We start from the raw sequence: 21558 nt of genomic DNA on the forward strand, positions 1-21558 counted from the left end.
ATGCAAAAAGGGTTCCCAGAGTTCAGGTAAAAGCCCGTAGCTCAGCTTGCACACAAATAACATCATATGCCCTGCGGAATTCTGTCATGTCAAAAAAGAACCAGATTTCCTAGTGACAGACATCCCTAGTGGGTAACACAATCCATTTCAGATCCAATAATTTACTCCAGAGTTTTGGTAGAACAGAATGAATGGATTCAGGCAGCTGTTCTTATTCCCACTAACTCTTGGTTATATGACATCTTAATCTATGCATATTGTGGCTCACACACCTTTGGGTCAGACAATTATTGAAGCAAACAGAATTGTGTTCACATAGATGGATGTTTCTCAATATTTGCAGTATCAAATCAGGCCTTTTGCCGCTATAGATAATGGACATGAGAGATGAGCAGAGCAATCTTCATCGACTGCTTCATGAACTGATGCCATCATGAAGTGCAAATATGGGGAAGAAAAATGAACTCAATGAAAACAAATTTTACTCTTCAGGTGGATGAACTTTGAAGCTTCAAATGTGAACTGAGGCTTGCAAAATGTATGTTGAAATATATTGTTCTGCCTTTCAGATTTCTGCAGAGCACTTGCTCTTTCAGTGCCTGACCTTTAAGGATGAATTGATAACGTGAATAAATTGACTAGCGTCTCGCTTTTATTACCTATTTCCCTCCTAAACACCATAAAGCCATCATGGGCAGCCAATAACCCATGCCTCATGCCCATACAGTTCCCTTCATAAAGAGCTAAAAAGAGTGTTCAATTTTAAACTATTTATATTTAAACTATCTGAAAAATATAAACTGTTACCAAATGGGATAAATGATAGAGCGTGTTGCTTCAATTCAGAAAGATGTATGGAAGAAAGTAGGGTTTTAGTAACACACCCATGGATATATTTAAAATTACCTTTGTACCCCTTCCTTAAGAATGTAAAAACAGCTCTGTTGTATTAGACCATAGGCCCATCATGTTCCGCATCAGAGCTCACACAAGATGCTTTGCTGCAAACAAGATAAGTGCCCCATCCCATGTACAGGAGCATGAAAGTGCCCCATCCCATGTACAGGAGCCAACTGGACATGAAAATTGCATCAGGTGACAGGACAGCATCTTCTACCGTGAGGGCACCAGGCTAGTTCAGGCAGGGCCAGCATCAAAGGTGGACATAGTCATGCACCTGCCAAGGACCCACACCCCAGGAGGGGCCCACTGATAAGAGCCCCTGGAGTCACTATTCCTCTTCACCATTGCCATCTGCTTGTTCACCTGCCTCTCACTCTGGCCCAGACAACTGTGGTGGTGCGATGGAAGAGCAGCAGAGCCTTTTTGCTCACTGGCTGTCAAGCAAGAAAGTGGGCTGGAGGAAATCACATTTATAGGCGTAGGGATGAAGCTCAGTCAATCAGGTCAGAGTGCTGGAAGTTGAGAGTTGTGGAATTCATCAGAACCTGGAGCTTCCCAGCTGTATCACCAGTTTCCCGGCTAAATTGAGTCTAACTGCTGCCAGATGGATGTAATGTTGCATTCTCTCATACGCAACACCAGCAAAATGGCTGAACTTTCAACATTCAGAATCAAGTTCCTTGGTAAAGCGTATCTCTGTCCATCTTGTAAGATCAATCCTATTCTATTCATTGCATGCACAGCTTAATGCGTTCCATCTCCATTTCTCCTTTTTTGTAGCAGACGTACATCCTGGGGGTGGGGCCATGGCTCAGTGGTAGACCACTCTGCATGATTTGCATGCAGAAGGTCCTTGGATCCATCTCCGGCTTCTCCAGGTAGGGCTGGGAACAATTCCTGCCTGAAATCCTGCCAGTCAGTGTCGACAATACTAGTTTAGCTAGACTGATGGTCTGACTCAATATAAGGCAGCTTCCTCTGTTATATCAGCCCCTGATGGGTTGTCATATATGGTTGGTGGGTTGTGTTCAGGTTGTTGAGGCACAAGTTGTACACACCTGTTCTATGCAATGCTCTTTACATGAGAGCTGCAAGTTACTATTTTTTTTTTCTGATTGTTGTTTTAACTCCAGGTAACAGAACTTAATCATGTGAAGAATATACTTCGGTTGCCAAAAGGCACAAGGAAGCATGCTGTAGGGATATATTTTAATGATGACACATCCAGGACATTTGCTTGTGAATCAGGTGGGTAACATACCACAGACTGCTTTAAAAAAGTAATCATTTGCAATAGCTTTAGAGTGGTGTAGAGCCAGTGTGGTGTAGTGGCTAGAGTGTTGGACTGGGAGTCAGGAGATCCAGGTTCTAGCCCCCACTTGGCCATGGAAACCCACTGGGTGACTTTGGGCCAATCACAGACTCTCATCCCAACCTACCTCACAGGGTTGCTGTTGTGAGGATAAAATGGAGAGGAGGAGTATTATGTACACTGCCTTGGGTTCCTTAAGAAGGAAAAAAGGTGGGATATCAATATAGTAATAAAAATAATAATAGCTCTAAATGTTATAAACGTACAACCCATGCCAACATACAGATTTTTTGGTCATTTCTATGCAGAACTTGAAGCGGATGAATGGTGCAAAGTCTTGCAGGTGGAATGTCTGGGGACTCAGAATAATGATATTAGCCTCGGAGAACCTGACCTGCTGGCTTCCGGTGTGGAGAGGGAACAAAGTGGTATGTAAATACGTCTTGTACACAACTGCAAATAGAAACATTGAGGGTGTCTCTGCAATAGGCTCATAAAATCCAGAAATGCCTAAGGGCTGTGGGCCAGTACAACAGAGTGTGACATTCCTTCATGCAATCCGTAGTTGCTACTGCTCACTGTGTTATATCCTAGTTCACTCCCCAGCCTCTTTCTCTATATAGCACATGATCCCAGAGAGAGGTTTAACACTGTTTAGTTAAGTGTTTCAGTTTGCATCTTCCTCAATTAGACAGAATTTCTAAAAATGAATACAATCGTAACGGCTTTACGGAGTAAGTTAGAAGATTTAACTAAACCGTGTTAAACCCATCTCTGGCCATAGCTAGATGGGGCGATATCCAGGGGTGAACCCCGGGATCGTACCTGTGCATTCACATGACACACAGGGGATCCTGGGATCAGGGAAGGATGATCCCTCCCTTGCCCCAGGATATAGCCCTCCCCGTTGAGCCTGCTTTTTCCACAGTCTCAGGGTGATCCCAAGACTGTGGAACATGTGTTTGGGGGTCACAGTTTGTCCCAGCTCCTCGCCGTTCCTCATGAGGAGCTGGGAACTGCACACAGGCCACAGAGCTTCTCAGGAGCTCTGCACCCATTGGGGGTGGTGTGGGGGAGCGGGTTTTTTTAAAAACCAAAACAAACCAAAACACCTACCTACGAGCGCTTGTGCACATCTTCTTTTTGTTTTTTAAAAAGAAAATGGCGGGCGCGATGTCCTCTCCCTCCGAGGTCGTCGCGCATTGCATGTAAACAGAGGGGGGATCTCGCGATATAAATATTGCGAGATCTTCAGCCCTCCATCGCGCAATACCAGGTAGGTCTAGCTGAGGCCTCTGTTTGGTCATTTACTTATTTTCAGATATATAATAAGCAACACACCTTTCAGTTTAACATGTTGTGGTTAGGGCTTTCCATGTTCATTCAAGCCCTAAAATGCTGGTAAATTATTTAGGCAATAAGCATATGGTATCCTTTGCTGTGATTAGTTCCAGCTTCACCACTACCATGGAGCTGGATGGTAGGGTGGTGGACCTGTGCCCCAGATTTGTCTGTTCACTGAAGTAGACATGGGTTTATGCAGCTGAAATTGTGCAACTGAATCTACCATCCCATGTTAAAAGTACCCAAATGGCAACCAATGCCATCTACATAGAATGAGAGAAAACCAGGGTTGAAATTTGTGATTTTCTAGCTCCTGACTTCCTAAAAAAGAAAACGTTCCTAGATTGAATCCTGTTGCTTGGGCCAGATCTACACAAGCAGGACATAACACTTTGAAAACAATGTGAAAATGGTATATAGAATGTGACCTGGGTCTCAATAGTTGTAAATACCATTATAAACCATTATAAAACAGTAGTGTAGATCCTGCCTTGCTCTCCATTCCAAAACAGGAAGTGGCATATAAGAGACCTGCAAAATAAAGAGGTTTTATTCAGCACTGCTACAATTCTAGGTTTGACAGCTGTTACTGGGGCTGTCAAATTTTCCTGTATGGAGTAAACTAGCACATCAGACAGAGGGCTATAGTAAACTTTTATCACTGATGTGCTACCCTTTTGTATGCAGTGATATAGATAGATAGATAGATAGATAGATAGATAGATAGATAGATAGATAGTGCACATATAAACATCTGAGTTCACCCTAAAGTGGTATGATACAGAATTTTAGTGCTTTGTCTGCTATTGTTCCACACAGCACATAGAATTAGAGATGTTGTGGGAGTCTGAGAGGAGGGTGGAGTCCAGTGGACTCCCCCTCCCTGCTTGCCAAGCTGCACCCACTTACTGGACTTGTTAGCCAGGCACTTGCGTTGTCCACAAGTGCCCAGTGGCCACCTGTCCTGTTAGAGAACTGTGAATGGACCCTTCTTGCCTATAATGTTGCATAAATGGCCCCTCTATAGCCGCCATTTACGTAACATTAGATTTCCAGAATTCCTGAGCCACTATTTCTATGCACAATGGCAGCTCTCTAAAGAGACAGGTGGCCCCATGGGGCTCGTCTGGAGCTAGCTGGGCTGTTCAGCAGCTCACACAGTGAAGTGAGCAGGCACAGGTGGCAGAGGAGGCTCAGTGAAACGGGACAGAGATGGGTCCATCCAACCCTATATAACATAGCTATCTTGTTTTGGAGGATAGTTATGAGAAGAAGTGTGGTGAGAATTGCAAAGCCATTCAGACAAATGCCATAAAAGTGACGAATATTGAATTATGATTGTACAATGTCTGCAATGTTTTAATTCTGCAAGGGTTTTAGTCTATTTTTTTTGCTTTGTTTTTCTCCCAGAGAGATTCAATGTGTATTTGATGCCATCTCCTAATTTAGATGTGCATGGGGAATGTACCTTGCAGATAACCTTTGAAAATATCTGTCTTTGGGACATCCAGAACCCCAGAGTAAAGCTCGTCTCTTGGCCTTTAAGTGCTCTCCGGCGATATGGACGAGACTCCACTTGGTTTACATTCGAAGCCGGAAGGTGAGTGAATGCTTCACACCAGGTCTCTCCCTGTTGCTCTTCAGCCCAGGGAATTCTGCCTGTCTGGTAAAGGGGGCTTCATAGAATCATAGAATAGCAGAGTTGGAAGGGGCCTATAATAGGCTGACCATATGAAAAGGAGGACAGTGCTCCTGTATCTTTAACAGTTACATAGAAAAGGGAATTTCAGCAGGTGTCATTTGTATATATGGAGAACCTGGTGAAATTCCCTCTTCATCACCACAGTTAAAGTTCAGGAGCTATACTAGAGTGACCAGATTTAAAACAGGGCAGGGCACCTGCAGCTTTAACTGTTGTGATGAAGAGGAAATCTTACCAGGTTCTCTATATATACAAATGACAGCTGCTGAAATTCCCTTTTCAATACAACTGTTAAAGATTCAGGAGCCCTGTCCTCCTTTCCATATGGTCACCCTAAGGCCATCGAGTCCAACCCCCCTAACAACTTCCCTAACAATTTCTGAATATTTTGGACTTCAGCTTCCATCATCCCCAGCCAACATGAGGAATAGTTAGGAATGCTGGAGGCTGTAGTCCAAAACATTTTAAGGGTCCCAGGTTTGGGAAGGCTGGCATACTATCTAAGACCATATACCATACTATCAAGACATACAAAGCAGACACAGACATATGGAGGCAGTTACTGTTCTCTGTCTCATCAGTGTCACATCTGAAATCTGTAATGACTAGTCCTGTGCCGAATCCTGCTCCCTAGTTTCAGGAACTTTTTCTCTCCCTACGAAAGAATTGTAGAATTGTTTTTTCTGCCTCTTTTACAGGACGGGGGGAGAATTTTCTCCTTTGGGAGGGGGGAAGCATTTCTACATACCTTTTCAAAGTGTAGCCAGTTGTTTATGGGGTCTTCTTTCTATTTTTATTTATTTTTTACTCTCCCCCACACACTTGGAGGAGCCCGGCAGTTCTTCATGAATGCTTATTGGAGACCATGTTACCTCGCCCTTTCCAATAGGAATTCAGGAAGAACTCCCTGGGCTTCTGCAAGTGTTGGGAGTGTTTTTTTAAACAATGAAAAAAGAAGAAGACCCCTCAGAACTTCTAACACTTAAAAAGGTATGTAGAAACCGTGTCCCCCAAGGAGAAAATCCTCTGAAATTCTCATCCCTCCCAGCCTCTTTCACCAGAGTTTTTGTCCCCTTCCCCGCCACCCAACACGAAATGCTGAAAATGAATTTATCAACATTTCTGGCACAGTACTAGTAATGCTGCAAGAAGTATGGCTTTTCAGCATCTCATCCTGGGAAAGAAGCCAATATTTTAAATCTGCTGATAAATGGGAATCTTGCTGCTGTAACCCTAGGAAGCTATCATATGCTGAGTCAGACCATTGGCTCCTGCTCAGTATTACCTACACTGACTGGCAGCAGCATTCCAGGGTCCCAGATGGGTTTTTCTCAGCTCTACCTGAAGTGGCTGGAGATTGAACCTGCAATCTTGTCCATGAAAAGCATGTGCTCTAGCATTGGGCTATGGCCTCCCTCCTATGTTCTGATATTGGGATAATTATACATGGACAGACAGACAGACACACATATCTATATACACACTCAGATTTTGGTGGAGCTGTACTGCAGAAGCCTGCTCAATGGTTAATTGCGGTACTGGGATAACAATGGAAAGCTGTTTCAGAGGAAAACAACAAATGAAGTTCTGATTGTTCATAGGGAAGTCTGTTGCTGGGAAATCCGTTTTTTATTTTTTTTTGTTTTTGGCTTGAAGGAGTTCTGTGATGTGTACGACTCGCTTTGCATCTGTGAGCCAAACAGTGGGTTGTTACCCAAACTCCAGGGACTTCTTCGTACATTTTTTTGGGGGGAAAAGAACAGAGGTTTCATAATTTGCACAAATTACAGCCATGTTTGTGCAAATTACACAAATTCAGCTGTAATTACTCAAATTGCAGAACTATCAACCCCCCCCCCCCAAATAAGTGCAAAATGCCTGGAAAATCCACAAACTGGTTTGACTCACTCCAGATGGAACTGAGTGTCTCAGTGGCAACTGAAATGAAGTCCAGGAGGCCGAGCCTAGGAAAACCCACTTAATTCCACCCTCAAATGGATTTCATCAACATCCCTAATTGCTAATGGTTTCATGAGATCCTGTCTATATATTTTAACTTGATTAAATAGGCAAAATAGAAATATTTTACAAGAAGTGGTTAGACTGAAACAGGAAATATCTTCTGCTATTCCAGCCTTTCTCAACCTGGGGCGCTCCAGATGTGTTGGACTGCAGAGCTGGCTGGGGCATTCTGGGAGTTGTAGTCCAACACATCTGGAGCGCCCCAGGTTGAGAAAGGCTGTGCTATTCCCTTGTTATCCATAAAAAGGAGACTAATACTTGGGCCCCATGTGGAACAATTGTTTTTAAGATGTGATATAGCTCAAAATCTGGAACATCAGATGATCATCTCTTAAACAAAAACTAAAGGACAAGGACAATATTCTCCTTCCCTTCCATGCCATTCTTTCCATTGGATGTATTCGTAAGGATTTTATTTAGACTGCCCAGAGCTAGAAGTCAATGTGTAATTAAGAACATAAGAACTCAAGAAGAGCCCTGATGCTGGATCAGACCAAGGGTCCATCTAGTCCAGCACTCTGTTCACACAGTGGCCAACCAGCTGTCGACCAGGGACCAACAAAGCAGGACATTCGGCAACTGCACCCTCCCACCCATGTTCCCTAGCAACTGGTGCACACAGGCTTAGTGTCTAGAATACTGGAAGTAGCCACAACCATCAGGGCTAGTAGCCATTTCAGATTTCATGCTTATGAATATACCCACACACTTATGGTGCACATAAGACTGATTGCTGAAGTAACACATGTTAGTCTTCTGCTGTCATTTTCTTCCTCTTTGCTGTTATTTGTTTTTTTTCTTCTGGTCCAGGCACTATTACAAATACACATTTATAAATCATTCTGATCACAAGAAATCCTGCTCTGTTCTGTTTCTGGCAGGATGTGTGACACAGGGGAAGGACTATTCATCTTTCAGACAAGAGATGGGGAGGCAATCTATCAGAAGGTTCACTCGGCAGCTCTGACCATAGCAGAACAACACGACCACTTATTACAGAGTGTGAAAAACTCAATGGTATGCTTACTAGTTCTGCTTGTCATCCTCCAGCAGTCAGCATTAATGACATAAAATCCATACACCACCTTCCTAAGCATGAGTTCAGATTTTGAATTTACAGATAGGCAACGCTGTTGAGCATGTGGTTGTCTTCCTTTTGTCCTTGTTAACTCATACAGTGTCTTCGTTTTTAACACGTGAGGTCATTGGACAAGTCACTAACTAGGTTTGCTTTTCAATTAAATAACATGATAGAAAATGTCTTGCACCAGATTTGCTGATTGATTTATGGATATATACATTTTTAAAATAAGCATTAAGTGTAAGTTGCTGCATCAGATCTAGGGCCGTAGCTAGACAATGGTTTATCCTGGGGATTGTCCCGGGATCATCCCTGTGCATCCAGATGACGCGCAGGGGATCCCGGGAGCAGGGAGGGATGATCCCTCCATTTCCCTGGGATTTTGCCCTACCCTTCTAGTCCAGTTTTTCCATGGTCCCAGACTGATCCCGAGACCATGGAACGTGTGGCTGGGCATCGCGGTTTGTCCTGGCTCCTCACAAGTAACCGTGAGGAGCCAGGAGCCGCAAATGGAGCACAGAGCTCCTCAGGAGCTCTTTGCACATTGAGGATGGGGTGGGGGAGCAGGGATTTTTTTTTTTTAAAAAAAACCCACTTACCTTCTGCGCATGAGCGCTCGTGCACTCCATGTTCTTTAAAAGAAAAAAATGGTGGCCGCAATGTCGTACACTGGGTGTGCACTGGATGATCTCAGGATCATAAAATCATGAGATTGCCTCCCTCCGACCCCGTTGTCTAGCTGAGGCCTAACTCCTATAGATTGGTGTAGAAAGGGGTGAAGTGGGGAGCTTCAGCTCTGAAAATGCAAAAAGACGGAATAGACGACAACAAAGGCTATTGTAACAGACCTGCCTCCTCATTACGTATTGCTATTCCTTTACTTCTGTGCAACTGATTTAGCCCTTGAGATGTTAGTTAAAAGACTATCTGAGAATGGTATCTTTATTTTTACACGTAAAGTGCCTGCTTATATCAAAGACATGTGATCCATATGAGTCTTTGACCATTTGGATACTTTAGTACCAATGGATGATGATGAAGATGATGATGATGATAACAATATAAGCTATGATATTTTCCTTCTGCTCCTGCTGGTGTTTCTATCAACCCACAAAAAGATGCTGCCCCTTGTTATGACTAGGGCTATATTGATTTTATTTAAGTCTAACCTCAGCACTTTTTGTTATCCTCTACTCGCCTTGGAGCCTAGAAGCTGTATGGAAATCAAGTACAGCCTGTTGAATGGTCCCCTGGAAAAGCATTGGCAAGTCTAATATGGCCCACCATGCACAAACTGTGTAGCCCTGCTGCATAGATACATCCAGAATTTCTCCTACATCCCATATAAAAGAAAATGTGGACTGTACTTCTGAGTTCTGTTGTCAAATTGTGTTAAAATTCCAGAAGTGGGAATGCATCTACATACCAAATTCTGCATCTCACTCCAAGATGTACTGTATTTTTATTCAGTATTAAGACTACAAAGTCCATGATGCATTGCAAAATTGTTGAAAATAATCTGTATTAGAACTATTCTTTTTATAGAATTCTTCTGCAAAGTCTGTAATCTGTCTGTGATCCATATATAAAAATAAGTAAGGCATTGGACCTTTCTAGTCTCTCTCTCTCTCTCTCTCTCTCTCTCTCTCTCTCTCCCCCTCCCCCTCCCCCCCTGCATTTTAACATTCACAGATAGGATATCTTTCAAGCTATCTGTTTAAATGCTTTTTTGTAGGCCTTCTCTTTTACTAGAGACTTGCCTTAATTCCAAGTTTTATGTTATCTTCAAATTAAAAATGATTACTCTTGTTCCCTTTTCACCAAACAGGAGAGGTACTGTTAAACCTAAACCATGAGGGGTTTGTGTGGGGAGGGCGGGTGCTTTGAGAAGTGCCTTTTTTAATGCAACGTCTTACAGAGTGCTACGATTCCTAAAATAGATTCAGAGTTGTTTCCATGGTACTGGAATGTAAGATAACATTGCAAGTTCTGGTGAAGCATTACTTTGAGGGACCGTATTTATTTAACATGGTGTGGGTGGGAGCCTCTATTGTACGGAGTGATTCAGTATTCGTAACATAGATGTGTATGTTAAAAGATAACTCAGTGGTCCAGCTAGGTAATTTGAGAGCCTGGACTTAATGGTTCTAAATCATAGAATCATAGAATAGTAGAGTTGGAAGGGGCTTAAAAGGCCATCGAGTCCAACCCCCTGCTCAATGCAGGAATCCACCCTACAGCATACTTGACAGATGGTTGTCCAACTGCCTCTTGAATGCCTCTAGTGTGGGAGAGCCCACAACCTCCCTAGGTAACTGGTTCCATTGTCGTACTGCTCTAACAGTCAGGAAGTTTTTCCTGATGTCCAGCCGGAATCTGGCTTCCTGTAACTTGAGCCCATTATTCCGTGTCCTTGGGGAGGGGGTCTCCTCTTTAGATGACCACGTGTATTACTTCAGTTGTTAAACGCACAACTAACGTTACTCTTGTCAGCCCTGGCATTACACGCTTTACAACTGCTTCTTTGCTCCTGACATGTTAGAACAACAAGAGCAACCAAAGTAGTGCTGTGCCGGAAATTTCTCCCACAAGAATTTTGACCACTCTCATTCAATTTGGAAGAAATTTCAGGAAATTCCTGGGAGTTTTCTTCTCTTACCTCCTAGAAATTAAAGGGCACTTTTCAGAATTTTCTCCACCATTATTTTTGTTTGATGGCTGCATTCCCTCACCTCAATGCCCTGGAGTGATGCTAGATATATGGGGCATTGTGGAGGATGCAAAATGAGGGGGGGGCAGACTCCCAACACAGTTGATGTTGTTGCCACTTGGTAGTGACCCCCCCCCCCAAAAAAAAACTCTTATAAAAAAAGAAAGAAGGCTGTTCAACAGTCCTTGCCAATGGTGATGCCTGCCTGTGAGAAATTGCTGGAGAATTTCTCCTCCCCCTGGAGAAATTGGGTGAAAATGTCCCTCCAATTTCTGTCCCCACAAACAGGGTGGAGAATTTTGAGAGGCCAATTGCACACAACTCTAAAAACTGTTTGCCAACCCCAAATGATAATGATAATAATAATAATAATAATAATAATAATAATAATAATAATAATCTGACCATGTGCAATCTTACAGTTTAGACTCCCATCATGACTCCAAGGCCTTAGCTAGACCTAAGGTTTATCCTGGGATGGTCCCGGGGTCATCTCTGTGAATGTAAATGACACACAGGATATCCCGGGAGCAGGCAGGGATGACCCTGGGATGATCCCTGGATCAACCTTAGGTCTAGCTAAGGCCCAAGAATAAAATGGAATTTCTTGGTTTTGTGTTATGGATGGAATGGCTGAACCTTGTACAGTTTAGAAATTGAATATGTCATAAATGCGTACACCTAAATTATTTGTCATGCTTTCCTTAATTAGGTGTGTGTGTATATATTTGTAGAACTGTCACTTAGTGCCTGGATTTCATTCCAGTTTCCATTATATTTCTGCTCCTTGACTGTGTCTCATTAAAGACACTAATTTCCCCACAACATACTTCAAGGTCCCTGCATAGTCATGGCATGGGACATCATCCCCCTTTTCACAAATGACAAATTTTGAATTTACAGATCCATCATGCAGGCAAAAGGAGGAAATATCAGTATCTCCACTTGTACAAGAGATGGTGGAACAAAGTTGCATGCATTTATTAGAACAATTAGCTTTTGAGATGTGGAACTTAGACAACGTATTGTTCTTAGGTTCTCCCTGGAGCACATCTCTCTAAAAAAAGTAATGCTTTCCTTTCTTGGGAGAGGGTTGGAGTTTATAGGTTGGCTGCTTCATGTTTGGTTGGATGCTAAGTTTCCTCCTTCCACCCTGTCAATTGCACCACCCGCAGACTAGGGGCACTTCAAATATCATTCTTGACCAATATATCTTGGTCATTTTTTTGCCAGATGGGAGATTCAGGTAGACTCCACAAGAAGTGAATCCAATAGCCTCGATTCTTCTTCCCTCTGGCTTTCCTGATCTAAGTGTGTGCATGCGTGTGGGATGGTAGTAGTGGTAGTGGTTACAATGAACCCTAGCATGGTTTGGATTGCATTTTAAGAGATTTCCCACCTTGCTGTGTCTCTAGATGCTTGAATAAAGCACAGCTAAGTGGATGGGGATTCACCAGTTCCCTCCATAAGTAAGAAACCCTGCCCTGTACGCCAGAAATCCAAGCCAGGAAAACAGTGCATGCAGACACATAAACATAACAGCATTGTTTTCTCTCAGCCAGGATGGTGCTTTCTCACTGAGGGCAAAATAGTAGTTTGGGTGACCATCTCCTCAAAGGGCTTATCAATGGGGCTATCTACTCAACAAATCTATATCGGTTTTATAGCCATTTTAACTATCATGGCTTTCTGCAAATGTGGAAATTGCAATTTGCTGGTGGTGGTGACAACTCACTTTTAGAGCCTCCTTTGCAGAACTACAGTTCCCAGGATTGCTTGGAGGAAGAGGAGGGGCTGAGGTGAGGTGACTATACATGGGTATAAGTCTAGTATGCCAAATATGTTAGGTTAAGGCTAAACAGTGCATTCAGTTGATCACATTAGGAGTCTGAAAGGAAAAAAGCCAGCGAGGAGAGTAGGAAAGCCCAGACTTACACTACAATCCTATTTATGTCTGCTCAGTTGTAAATACCACTGAGTTTAAGTAGAATTTACTCAGTGTCAATATCAGGGGTGGGCAACACGTGGCCCTTCTTTTGGGCAGCCCCTGCCACCAAATGGGCCACTGAAATTCTGAAATGCCGCGGTGGCCCAAAAGCTGAAATTTTGCTGTTAATCAAAAGGGGGAGAACACTCAGGCCTATTTGCTACGTTCTCAAGTTACATTTATCATTCATTACGAAAAGTCTTTTGAAATGTGCTTCCTTTGAATGTGTCACAGAGACATTTCAGAATCTTAAGCTAGGTTTTGATGCAACTTTTTGAAGGAGACCGACTGCTATCAGCACATGATCATCCCAGTATCTCTTGGGCTTCCTTATAGCTACAGATGAAAATGAGTGACCGGGCTGTTTCTCTTGGCACCATGGTCCCCTTGCCCCGCAGTGCCTACTGGCAGCACATCACACGGCAACACAGCACTGGACAGCTCTTTGGCCTACAAGGTAAGAGGCTGATGTAATCTCAGCCCTTGTATCATTAAGACCATGTACTGATTCACTTGAATTGCCAAACCATGGTTTGACAGAACTTGGACACTCCCTCCTCCCCTTGTATGCTTTGATCCCCTCTCTGGTTTCCCATTTCAGGTAAATCATAATTTGCCATTACACCGGAGTCAGTAAACTCTGGTTTTGCACACTGGTTCACTCTCCAAATCAGCATTGTAAACTAGCTTCAAACCATGGGTTGCAGTTGTGGTTTGGGGGACAAATGCAAATTACAGTTTGTCGACTGGGATGCAGTGACCAGCTATGGTTTGCCATGAACGAGGAGGGCAGGGAAAGGATTAGAGGATGCAAAGGAAGGAGTGAGGGAGAAGAGGCTGCGTACAAGCCTGAAGTTTACTCACGGCTACCATGGCTACCTGTGAACCAACTCTATCAGTTTATTGCCATGGCTACATGTGAACCAACTCTAACAGTCTATTGGAAGACATTTCCTCAGTGAAAATGTAGATAAATATAATCAACTCTCAGATAACGTTTACAATATTCTGTCTAGCCTCCACGTCACATTTTCCTTTTTAAAAAATTACATCTCTAAAGCATGGCTGATTGCACCTGAGCCCCCATGGAATGGCACAAGCAGCTATTTTTCAAGCAGCTGTTCAAAACGTTGTGAAATTCATCAGTCCTCTTCCCCCTCCAAAGCAAAGCCCCAAAGCATTTGCTCATTACTCTGTTAAGCATTATGTACACCAGTGGCATAACGTACCTAATCTATATATACATAATGGACAATGTTGATGATGGTGGTGGCAATGATGATGGAATTATCTGCACGAGTCACCTAATTACAGTGGTTGAGAGTGGGAGGCTCTGGTGTTAGGTTTCTACAACCACTGGCTTCCTCGGTGATCATTCCAGGTCAAGTGGAGCTTTTGAAGACCCACTGCCTGATCCACTGGGAGAGCGTCATATTTATATGTTCTCTGCACTAATTGTGCCAGATTTTGATGAAAGTCACTAGTGTGCTCAGATAGTCTCTAGAGCTATGGAAATCTGTCACTCTTGGAGATTTGTGGAAGTTTGGTGAGAATCGAAGGTCTGTATGGAGAGTCGATATATGTGATGATCTCCCTCCAACATATAAACATATAGGGCATGACTAGACCATGCCTTATCCCGGGGATTGCCCTGGGATCATCCCTGTACATCCACATGATGAACAGGGGATCCTAGAAGCAGGGAGGGATGATCCCTCCATTTCTATGGGATAAGCGGAACGGCTTTAATCCCAACTTTTTCTGCAGTCTCAGGATCGTCTGGAGACTGCGGAATGTTTGGGCAGCCATCCTGGTTTTGTCTCGGTTCCTCACGAGTAAATGCGAGGAGCCAGGAATCTGACATGGGGCACGGAGCTCCTCAGGTGCTCTGTGTCATTGAGGGTGGGGTGGGGGCAGCGGGATCATTTTTTTAAAAAAAAACTTACCTTATCATTGCAGCACTTGTGTGCTCATCTATAATAATAATAATAATAATAATAATAATAATAATAATAATAAGCGGCCGCGATTACCTCCTTCCTCCCTGGATGTTGCATGCTGTGTGTGGACTGAGGTGGAGGATCTCATGATCAGAAAATCGTGAGATCCCCCATCCCTTCCGGGACGCTGGGAGGTCTAGACATGCCCATCGAATAGGCTCTGGAAGGACAGATTTAAAAGGCTCACTTTATAATCTGAATCCACCCAAAAGCAAAAGTGAGAAGAGGCACTTACTACAGTTTTGGATCTGCTCCTGCCTGAGCATAAATCCTGACCTTGTTCTGGGCAAGAACCACTCATGCTTTCATCCCAACAGGATGGTGAGTCACACTAGACTGTGGCCATAGCTAGACCTAAGGTGTATCCCTGGATCGTCCAGGGGTCAAACCTGTTCATCTAGGTGACACACAGGGGATCCAGTGCTCAGACAGGGGCGAACCCTGGATGATCCAAGGATAAACCTTAGGTCTAGCTGTGGCCCATGTAAGCAGCTCCTCAATCTTTCCCCTACTTATTCTCCATTGAACGCTTAAATATTCTGTTAGCACCTGGGAATTATGAAGGCTTACACGCCAAACCCAGTCAAAGCTATTAATAAACTGAAAGTTCAGCAGCCTTGGTATGCATGCTCTCTCATTTACAGCGGAATAATGACTATTTCCTTCCATTTCTACAATTATCCCAGACATCAGCAAAAGCATTGCAGATTAATTAATTTATATCTCTTCACACTTGATCATAGGAATGTTTTTTTGCAATAGGGTTTTTATTCCACAGCCCCACCCCGAATACTTTTTTCTACCAGTGAGGGAACATTATAAACATCTTTGCGGCTTCTCATCACAGAGACTTGTTAAGGGGTTCCTCTTATAATCTTTGCAGGCCATCTAGTGGCCAGGAAAAGTATGTTCACTTACAGTATGTCCAATATAGCGTTTAATTTGTCAGGGACTGGAAAGATGGTGCTCATAACTTTTCAGAGCTATCCAGTGCCTTCCTACTCAAGAGTAATCTCCTCTGAGTTCAGTTGGACTTAATCCCAGGTATCTGAGTTAAGAACTGCAGTCTATATCCCTGTATTGAAAATATGGGGACTAGTAAAAAATTCCCACCTCTGTTTAACAGCCATATAAGAGCTGAAAACCATTAGTATAATATTTTTAAGAAAATTCAAAGAAGGGCAACAATGAGTTATCATTTGAAGAAAACACCTTCACTCTTTTGATAACTTCAAACTGTAATGAATTCTTCCCTGATTATGGTTGTAACAGGCAGTAGTAGCAGAGGCAAAAGTTTCACTGTTGTGATACAAGCTGTTCCAGTTCAGTTAATGGGTTACCAAACTGCTGACCTAGTTTTTATTCCATAGTCTTCCTCATGAGCTTGTTACATTTCACTAAATTTCCCAAGAAATCCTGTTCTGGTATTATAACCATTCCTGCTCTTGACAGTGAAAAAGATCAATTGCAGTACAGACAGAAGGTAGCAAAGATGAAATACAGTCATTTCTGCCTCTGTTACCACTGCTTATCACAGCTACAATTGGAACACAATTATTGGGTTAGATCCAGATGTAGTCATACTTAGAGTAGAACATTAAAATCAATTAAACCTAAGTCCCATTGGATATACTCTGCCTTAAGACTAAGGCTTTAGCTAGACCTACCTCTTATCACGCGACGGAGGAGGGAAGATCCCGCGATATGATTATCGTGAGATCCCTCCTCCATTTACACGTGAGGCGTGATGACCTCAGGAGGAGAGGCATTGCTCCGGCCATTTTTTTTAAGCGACTGGAGTGCACGAACGCTCGTGCGCAAAAGGTAAGTCTTTTTTAAAAAAATAATTTAAATTCCCACTCCCCCTACCCTACCACTGATGGGCGCAGCGCTCCTGGCTCCATGTGAGGAATCGAGCAGAGCCGGGTCAAACTGCGGCAACGGGGCACACGTTCTGTGGTCTCTGGCTCAGCCTGGGACCATGGAATAACCGGGCCCAAAGTGTGGGGCTCTATCCCAGAATCCCCTGTGTGTCATGTGGACGCACAGAGACGATCGCGGGGTTTGCCCCTGGATAAAGCCCCGTCTAGCTAAGGCCCAAGTTTGGATCCAATCTATTGTCCCTGCAATGTATGTCGTTATGTTTTATAATGCAGTTGCTTTTGTGAATGAATAAGTTTATTATGGTATGACAACCAGCACTCCAATCAAATACCATACAATTTAACACATTACATTACATTACAGATGTAGAACGTGCATCTATTATTATTGCTTTTGTATATCTGAGAAGTTCTCATGCAATTATCAGTCTGGAAAAGAAATTATATCTGGTGAAATGTAGTTCTGATTTTAATCGAATAAAACTCTGTGCCTCGGGTAGCAAAAGTTTGGGAAACTACTACCGAGCTGTGCCCTGCTGGAATAATTAAACTATACAGATTAAGTCTGGTTGCAAGTTGGTGAAATAAGGGTCAGTGAATTGATTCATAGAGTTGAACTGAAGCAGGTTGAGTTTCACTAGCATTTTCATGGCCCTTAAGGAGCGGCCTCACATTCTTGGCATGGGGTGGGGGGCTTTCGAAAGATATGAAAATGTTTGTGTGGAGGGGATGGGGACAATGCATTCCATTGTCTCGGTATTCAGGCCAATGTTTCCTGTTTTAGTGGGTAGCAAGGCCCAATGATGTTGGGCTTGAAAGCTGTTGGACAAATTCTGTGGTTCAATGACCAGGGATGATAGGCAAAGGGGCCAGAAGCATGTTTCATAGTCCAGCACACACAGAGGTGGTCAAATCCAAAGGACAGAAACTGTTAGTCTGAAGGACCAGAGGCAGGAGATCTATAATCTTCGGCAGGCAGGGAGGTGGTCAGATTTCCAGAAGGGAGACAAGGTGAGGTACAGGAGACTCTAGAGCTGACATTTTGTTCAGTTTGAGGAAGTAACCCTAAGGTAGCAGTTACATAAGACCAACTGGACCCTTATTGCCTCCCCTGATCATGTGGCTTGGCTTGGTTGATAAACTGCAGTATACCTTTCAATCCAATATCCAAGTGGCGCTGCAGAGGAGAAAAGCACAGTCCAATAGCTCCCTCTGCCTGAGAGGTGCCCTGAAATTTCTGAGGCCTGCTGCAAGATCCACCAAGTTCAAGCCTCTGGCTCCTTACACCAGGACATGGTTTGTGATTTCCGACATGCATCCAAGTATTCAAGCCAGTGCACATTCTGATATGACTTGACCTGGATCAAGTCGTCAGGGTGAGGGCAATGTAGCTTCATTTGCCCTAACGATGGAGCCAGATCTTATTGGTTAATGAGGTGGTTGCTGATTGGCTGGGAACAGGCACTGAAGGAAAAAAAAGAAAGAAAGAAGGCCTATTAAAATTAAAACTGGAACTAAAGCAGCAACGGAGTAAGGTAACACTGGCTGCAAAGATGTATGATAAACAATACCCCAAAGGGAAAAGATAATTCACCCCTACCAGGGTGCTTTTTTATTAGGAATATCTCAGGCACTTTACTGAGTCTGGGACTCTGATGGATTCCCCCCATATCCATCTCCCGGACCCGAGTGTCCGTGAGGCCCGACGAGGGCTCGGCAGTCACCTGCCCTCATCCAGGACTTCCATTGTGGTGTTTTTCCAGAAATTGTGCATTTCCCCTGTTTTCATGCCTTTACTCTTGGGTAAATAGTGCCTTTACAGCCACCATTTATGCAACGGGGGAAATGCGTAATTTCCAGAGCGAGGGAGGACAGCTGCTGAGTGCTTGTTGGGTAGGGTGACCATATGAAAGGGAGGGCAGGCCTCCTGTATCTTTAACAATTGTATTGAAAAGAAAAATTCAGCAGGTGTCATTTGTATATATGGGGAATCTGGGGAAATTTCCTCTTCATCACAGCAGTTAAAGCTTCAAGTGCCCTGCCCTCTTTTACGTCTTGTCACTCTAGTATAGCTCCTGCAGCTTTAACTGTTGTGATGAAGAGGAAATTTCATCAGGTTCTCCCTATATATAAACGACACCTGCTGAAATTCCCTTTTCTATGCAACTGTTAAAGACACAGGAGCCCTGTCTTCCTTTTCATATGGTCACCTTATTGTTGGGTCTCATCAAGCCTCAAAAGAAGCTCAGGGGGTGAGTGTCTGACAGATTGGATGTGGGTGAGTTCACCCTTCCCTACTTTTTGTATCCCTTGAATGTATACTTTAATCCCCGAAAATGTTTAAGTGTGAACATTTGGTACCACTGTACTGAAGAGTTTCGGCTAGATTGTTTTTGTTTTTTTAAGAGACAACATTTATGATAATTGACTGATATATTGCTGTTTCCTTCCACCCCTTTTGATCTGATTTGGAGAAGATAGTCCACTGAAGATCCATCGAACAGAAACTTTCCCCACCTACCGGTCAGAGCATTGATAAAAGAGAGCCAAGGACTTCTACAATGTGTGTGTCTTGAGATGGACTGGTCCAGCAAAGAGGCTTTCAATGGCATTGGGCAACAATGAAGAAACAGACAGAAGAAAGGGAGACTGGATTGAGACTGCAATATTGGGTTTTTTTAAATCTTCAGCCAAATTATATACAGCCTAAAGCTAACATTGGAAAGTTGCTGTATTTCATAGTTACATCTGGAAGAAAGAAGCCCTCTGGCAGTGTGCTTTTTTTGGGGGGGGGGGAATATAATATAATATGATGATTTGTCCTAAGCTACAAATTGTTCAAAATTGACTTCATCCATTCTGATAGTTTCTTAGATAACGTAGTTTCCAGTCTTCAGTGTCCTGATCCATCAATGAACACAGCACTTTTCAGAATGGTGACCAGTTTTTAGGAACTGGAATCTGTTGTCCCTGTCTATTAAAGTCTGCTTAAGACTCATCTAAGTTATCAAAAGTCAATTCTCTTGCCTGTTTGTTTATGATTATTTCATACTGATGTGTTTAATTATGTCTTTTAGAAATTTAAAAATAAAATGTCCTTTCCCACATCATATGAAATGTTGCATATAAGTTTTCTAAGAGGTGTGATTTCAAAATATTACAAGAAGCAGCATATCCTAGGCTCTAGGCTCTGTGCTTGACTCAGCACTTCAGTAATAGTGCTTGACTCGGCATTAGTAAGATCTCACTTGTCATAATATATTCATCCTTAGATGCACCATTGAGAAGGTTTCAGATTGCATAACTATTCAGATCACAGGCCAAAAAACTTCCAAACATTTGTTAGCTCATGATCTGAAAGCATATTGACCTCACAATGGTAGGATACATGTGGACATCCAGCACGAGCTATAGGAGGTAAGTCTAGAGAAAATAGGGATGCAGGAGGAATCTGTTTGGGAGATGGACTTGAATAAGTTTTTGTCAGTTCAGCCCCCTGGACTTAAGCCCATTCTCTGCTAACTGGCCCAATTCAGTCTGTAGCACGTTGGGCCGGTTTGCAAACTTTCTGTGGTTTATTTGTGCATATCACAGCAGAATTTTGTGCAAATTTGCACAAATTGTGCAAAATTTAGCCACAATTCCTACAAAACTCTATTTGCACAAATTGTAGCTGACAACACCCTACCCCCGTTTGGGGAAAAACCCATGGCTTGGCTCACAGAGGAAGGCAAAGGAAGTCCCAATGGCCTCTCAAAAATCTCTGTATTTGTGGATAGAGAAATTGGTGTGTGTGTGTGTGGGGGGGGACAAGTTCACAAAATTTCTCCAGGGGGAGGGGAAATACTCCAACAATTTCTCACACGTAGGCATCACCATTGGCAAGGGTTGTAGAACAGCTTCTTTCTATCCTAAGGGTCTTTTGTTTTTTGTACTGCCACTGCAAGTTGCAACAGCATCAATGGTGTGGCAGCCTGCCTCCCCCCCCATTTAGCATCTCCCACAATGCCCCATTTACCTAGCATCACTCCAGGGCATTGAGGTAGGGAAATTCATTCACCACAAAAAAAGTGGTGAAGAAAATGTGGAGAAAACTCTGAACGTGTCCTTTTATTTTTAGGAGGTGAGAAAAGAAAACTCCCAGCAATTTCCTATAAGTTTTTGTCCCCCATGAAAGAGGCTTTTTTTCTGCCTCATTCTCAGGGTAGTTTATAATTTATTTTGAATGTGTGTTGGTGGCATTTTTGACCTTAACTAATCACTGTGAGGGGGCTGAGGGTACTGTCTATATTTTTCTTTCTATTACGCATCTCACATTGCTCTACACTCTCCCAGGCTGCCTGCACTATCCTGAGCTGAAAAGGCCCTATGGGAAGAATAAATTTATGACGTTTTCCCCTGGGTGGGAAGCCAAGGAGGCTACAGGCTGTCAGATTTCATTGTACAATGAAAGACAGGACACTCACAGACAAACCTCAGTCATCTCAGAAGTAAGGTAAGCAAGCACAAGAACCCTGAACCAAACTCATGAGAATTTTTCCAAAAAAAATCTTCTCCTTTGAAGTCCCCCCCCCCCAAAAAAAAGCAATTTATTTTCTATCAAATTGAATGAGA

General features: G+C 43.1%; 1 protein-coding gene across 2 annotated transcripts in view; it reads left to right on the plus strand.

Annotated features, from left to right (window-relative positions):
• The window catches only part of DOK5 (docking protein 5), an 82121-nt gene extending 62353 nt beyond the window's left edge, over nucleotides 1-19768 (plus strand). The window contains exons 3-8 of one of the 2 annotated variants that reach the window (XM_063146388.1): nucleotides 2037-2151; nucleotides 2524-2643; nucleotides 4970-5159; nucleotides 8165-8300; nucleotides 13398-13518; nucleotides 19422-19768. In XM_063146388.1, the coding sequence (XP_063002458.1) occupies nucleotides 2037-2151; nucleotides 2524-2643; nucleotides 4970-5159; nucleotides 8165-8300; nucleotides 13398-13518; nucleotides 19422-19480 (741 nt within the window). In that variant the 3' untranslated portion in view covers nucleotides 19481-19768. The remainder of the gene's footprint in view (nucleotides 1-2036; nucleotides 2152-2523; nucleotides 2644-4969; nucleotides 5160-8164; nucleotides 8301-13397; nucleotides 13519-19421) is intronic. The other variant, XM_063146396.1, reaches the window with a different exon arrangement.
• The last annotated feature ends 1790 nt before the right edge of the window (nucleotides 19769-21558 follow it).

This window comes from Elgaria multicarinata, chromosome 1 (genome assembly GCF_023053635.1).
Source record: "Elgaria multicarinata webbii isolate HBS135686 ecotype San Diego chromosome 1, rElgMul1.1.pri, whole genome shotgun sequence".
Taxonomy (NCBI): Eukaryota; Metazoa; Chordata; class Lepidosauria; order Squamata; family Anguidae; genus Elgaria; species Elgaria multicarinata.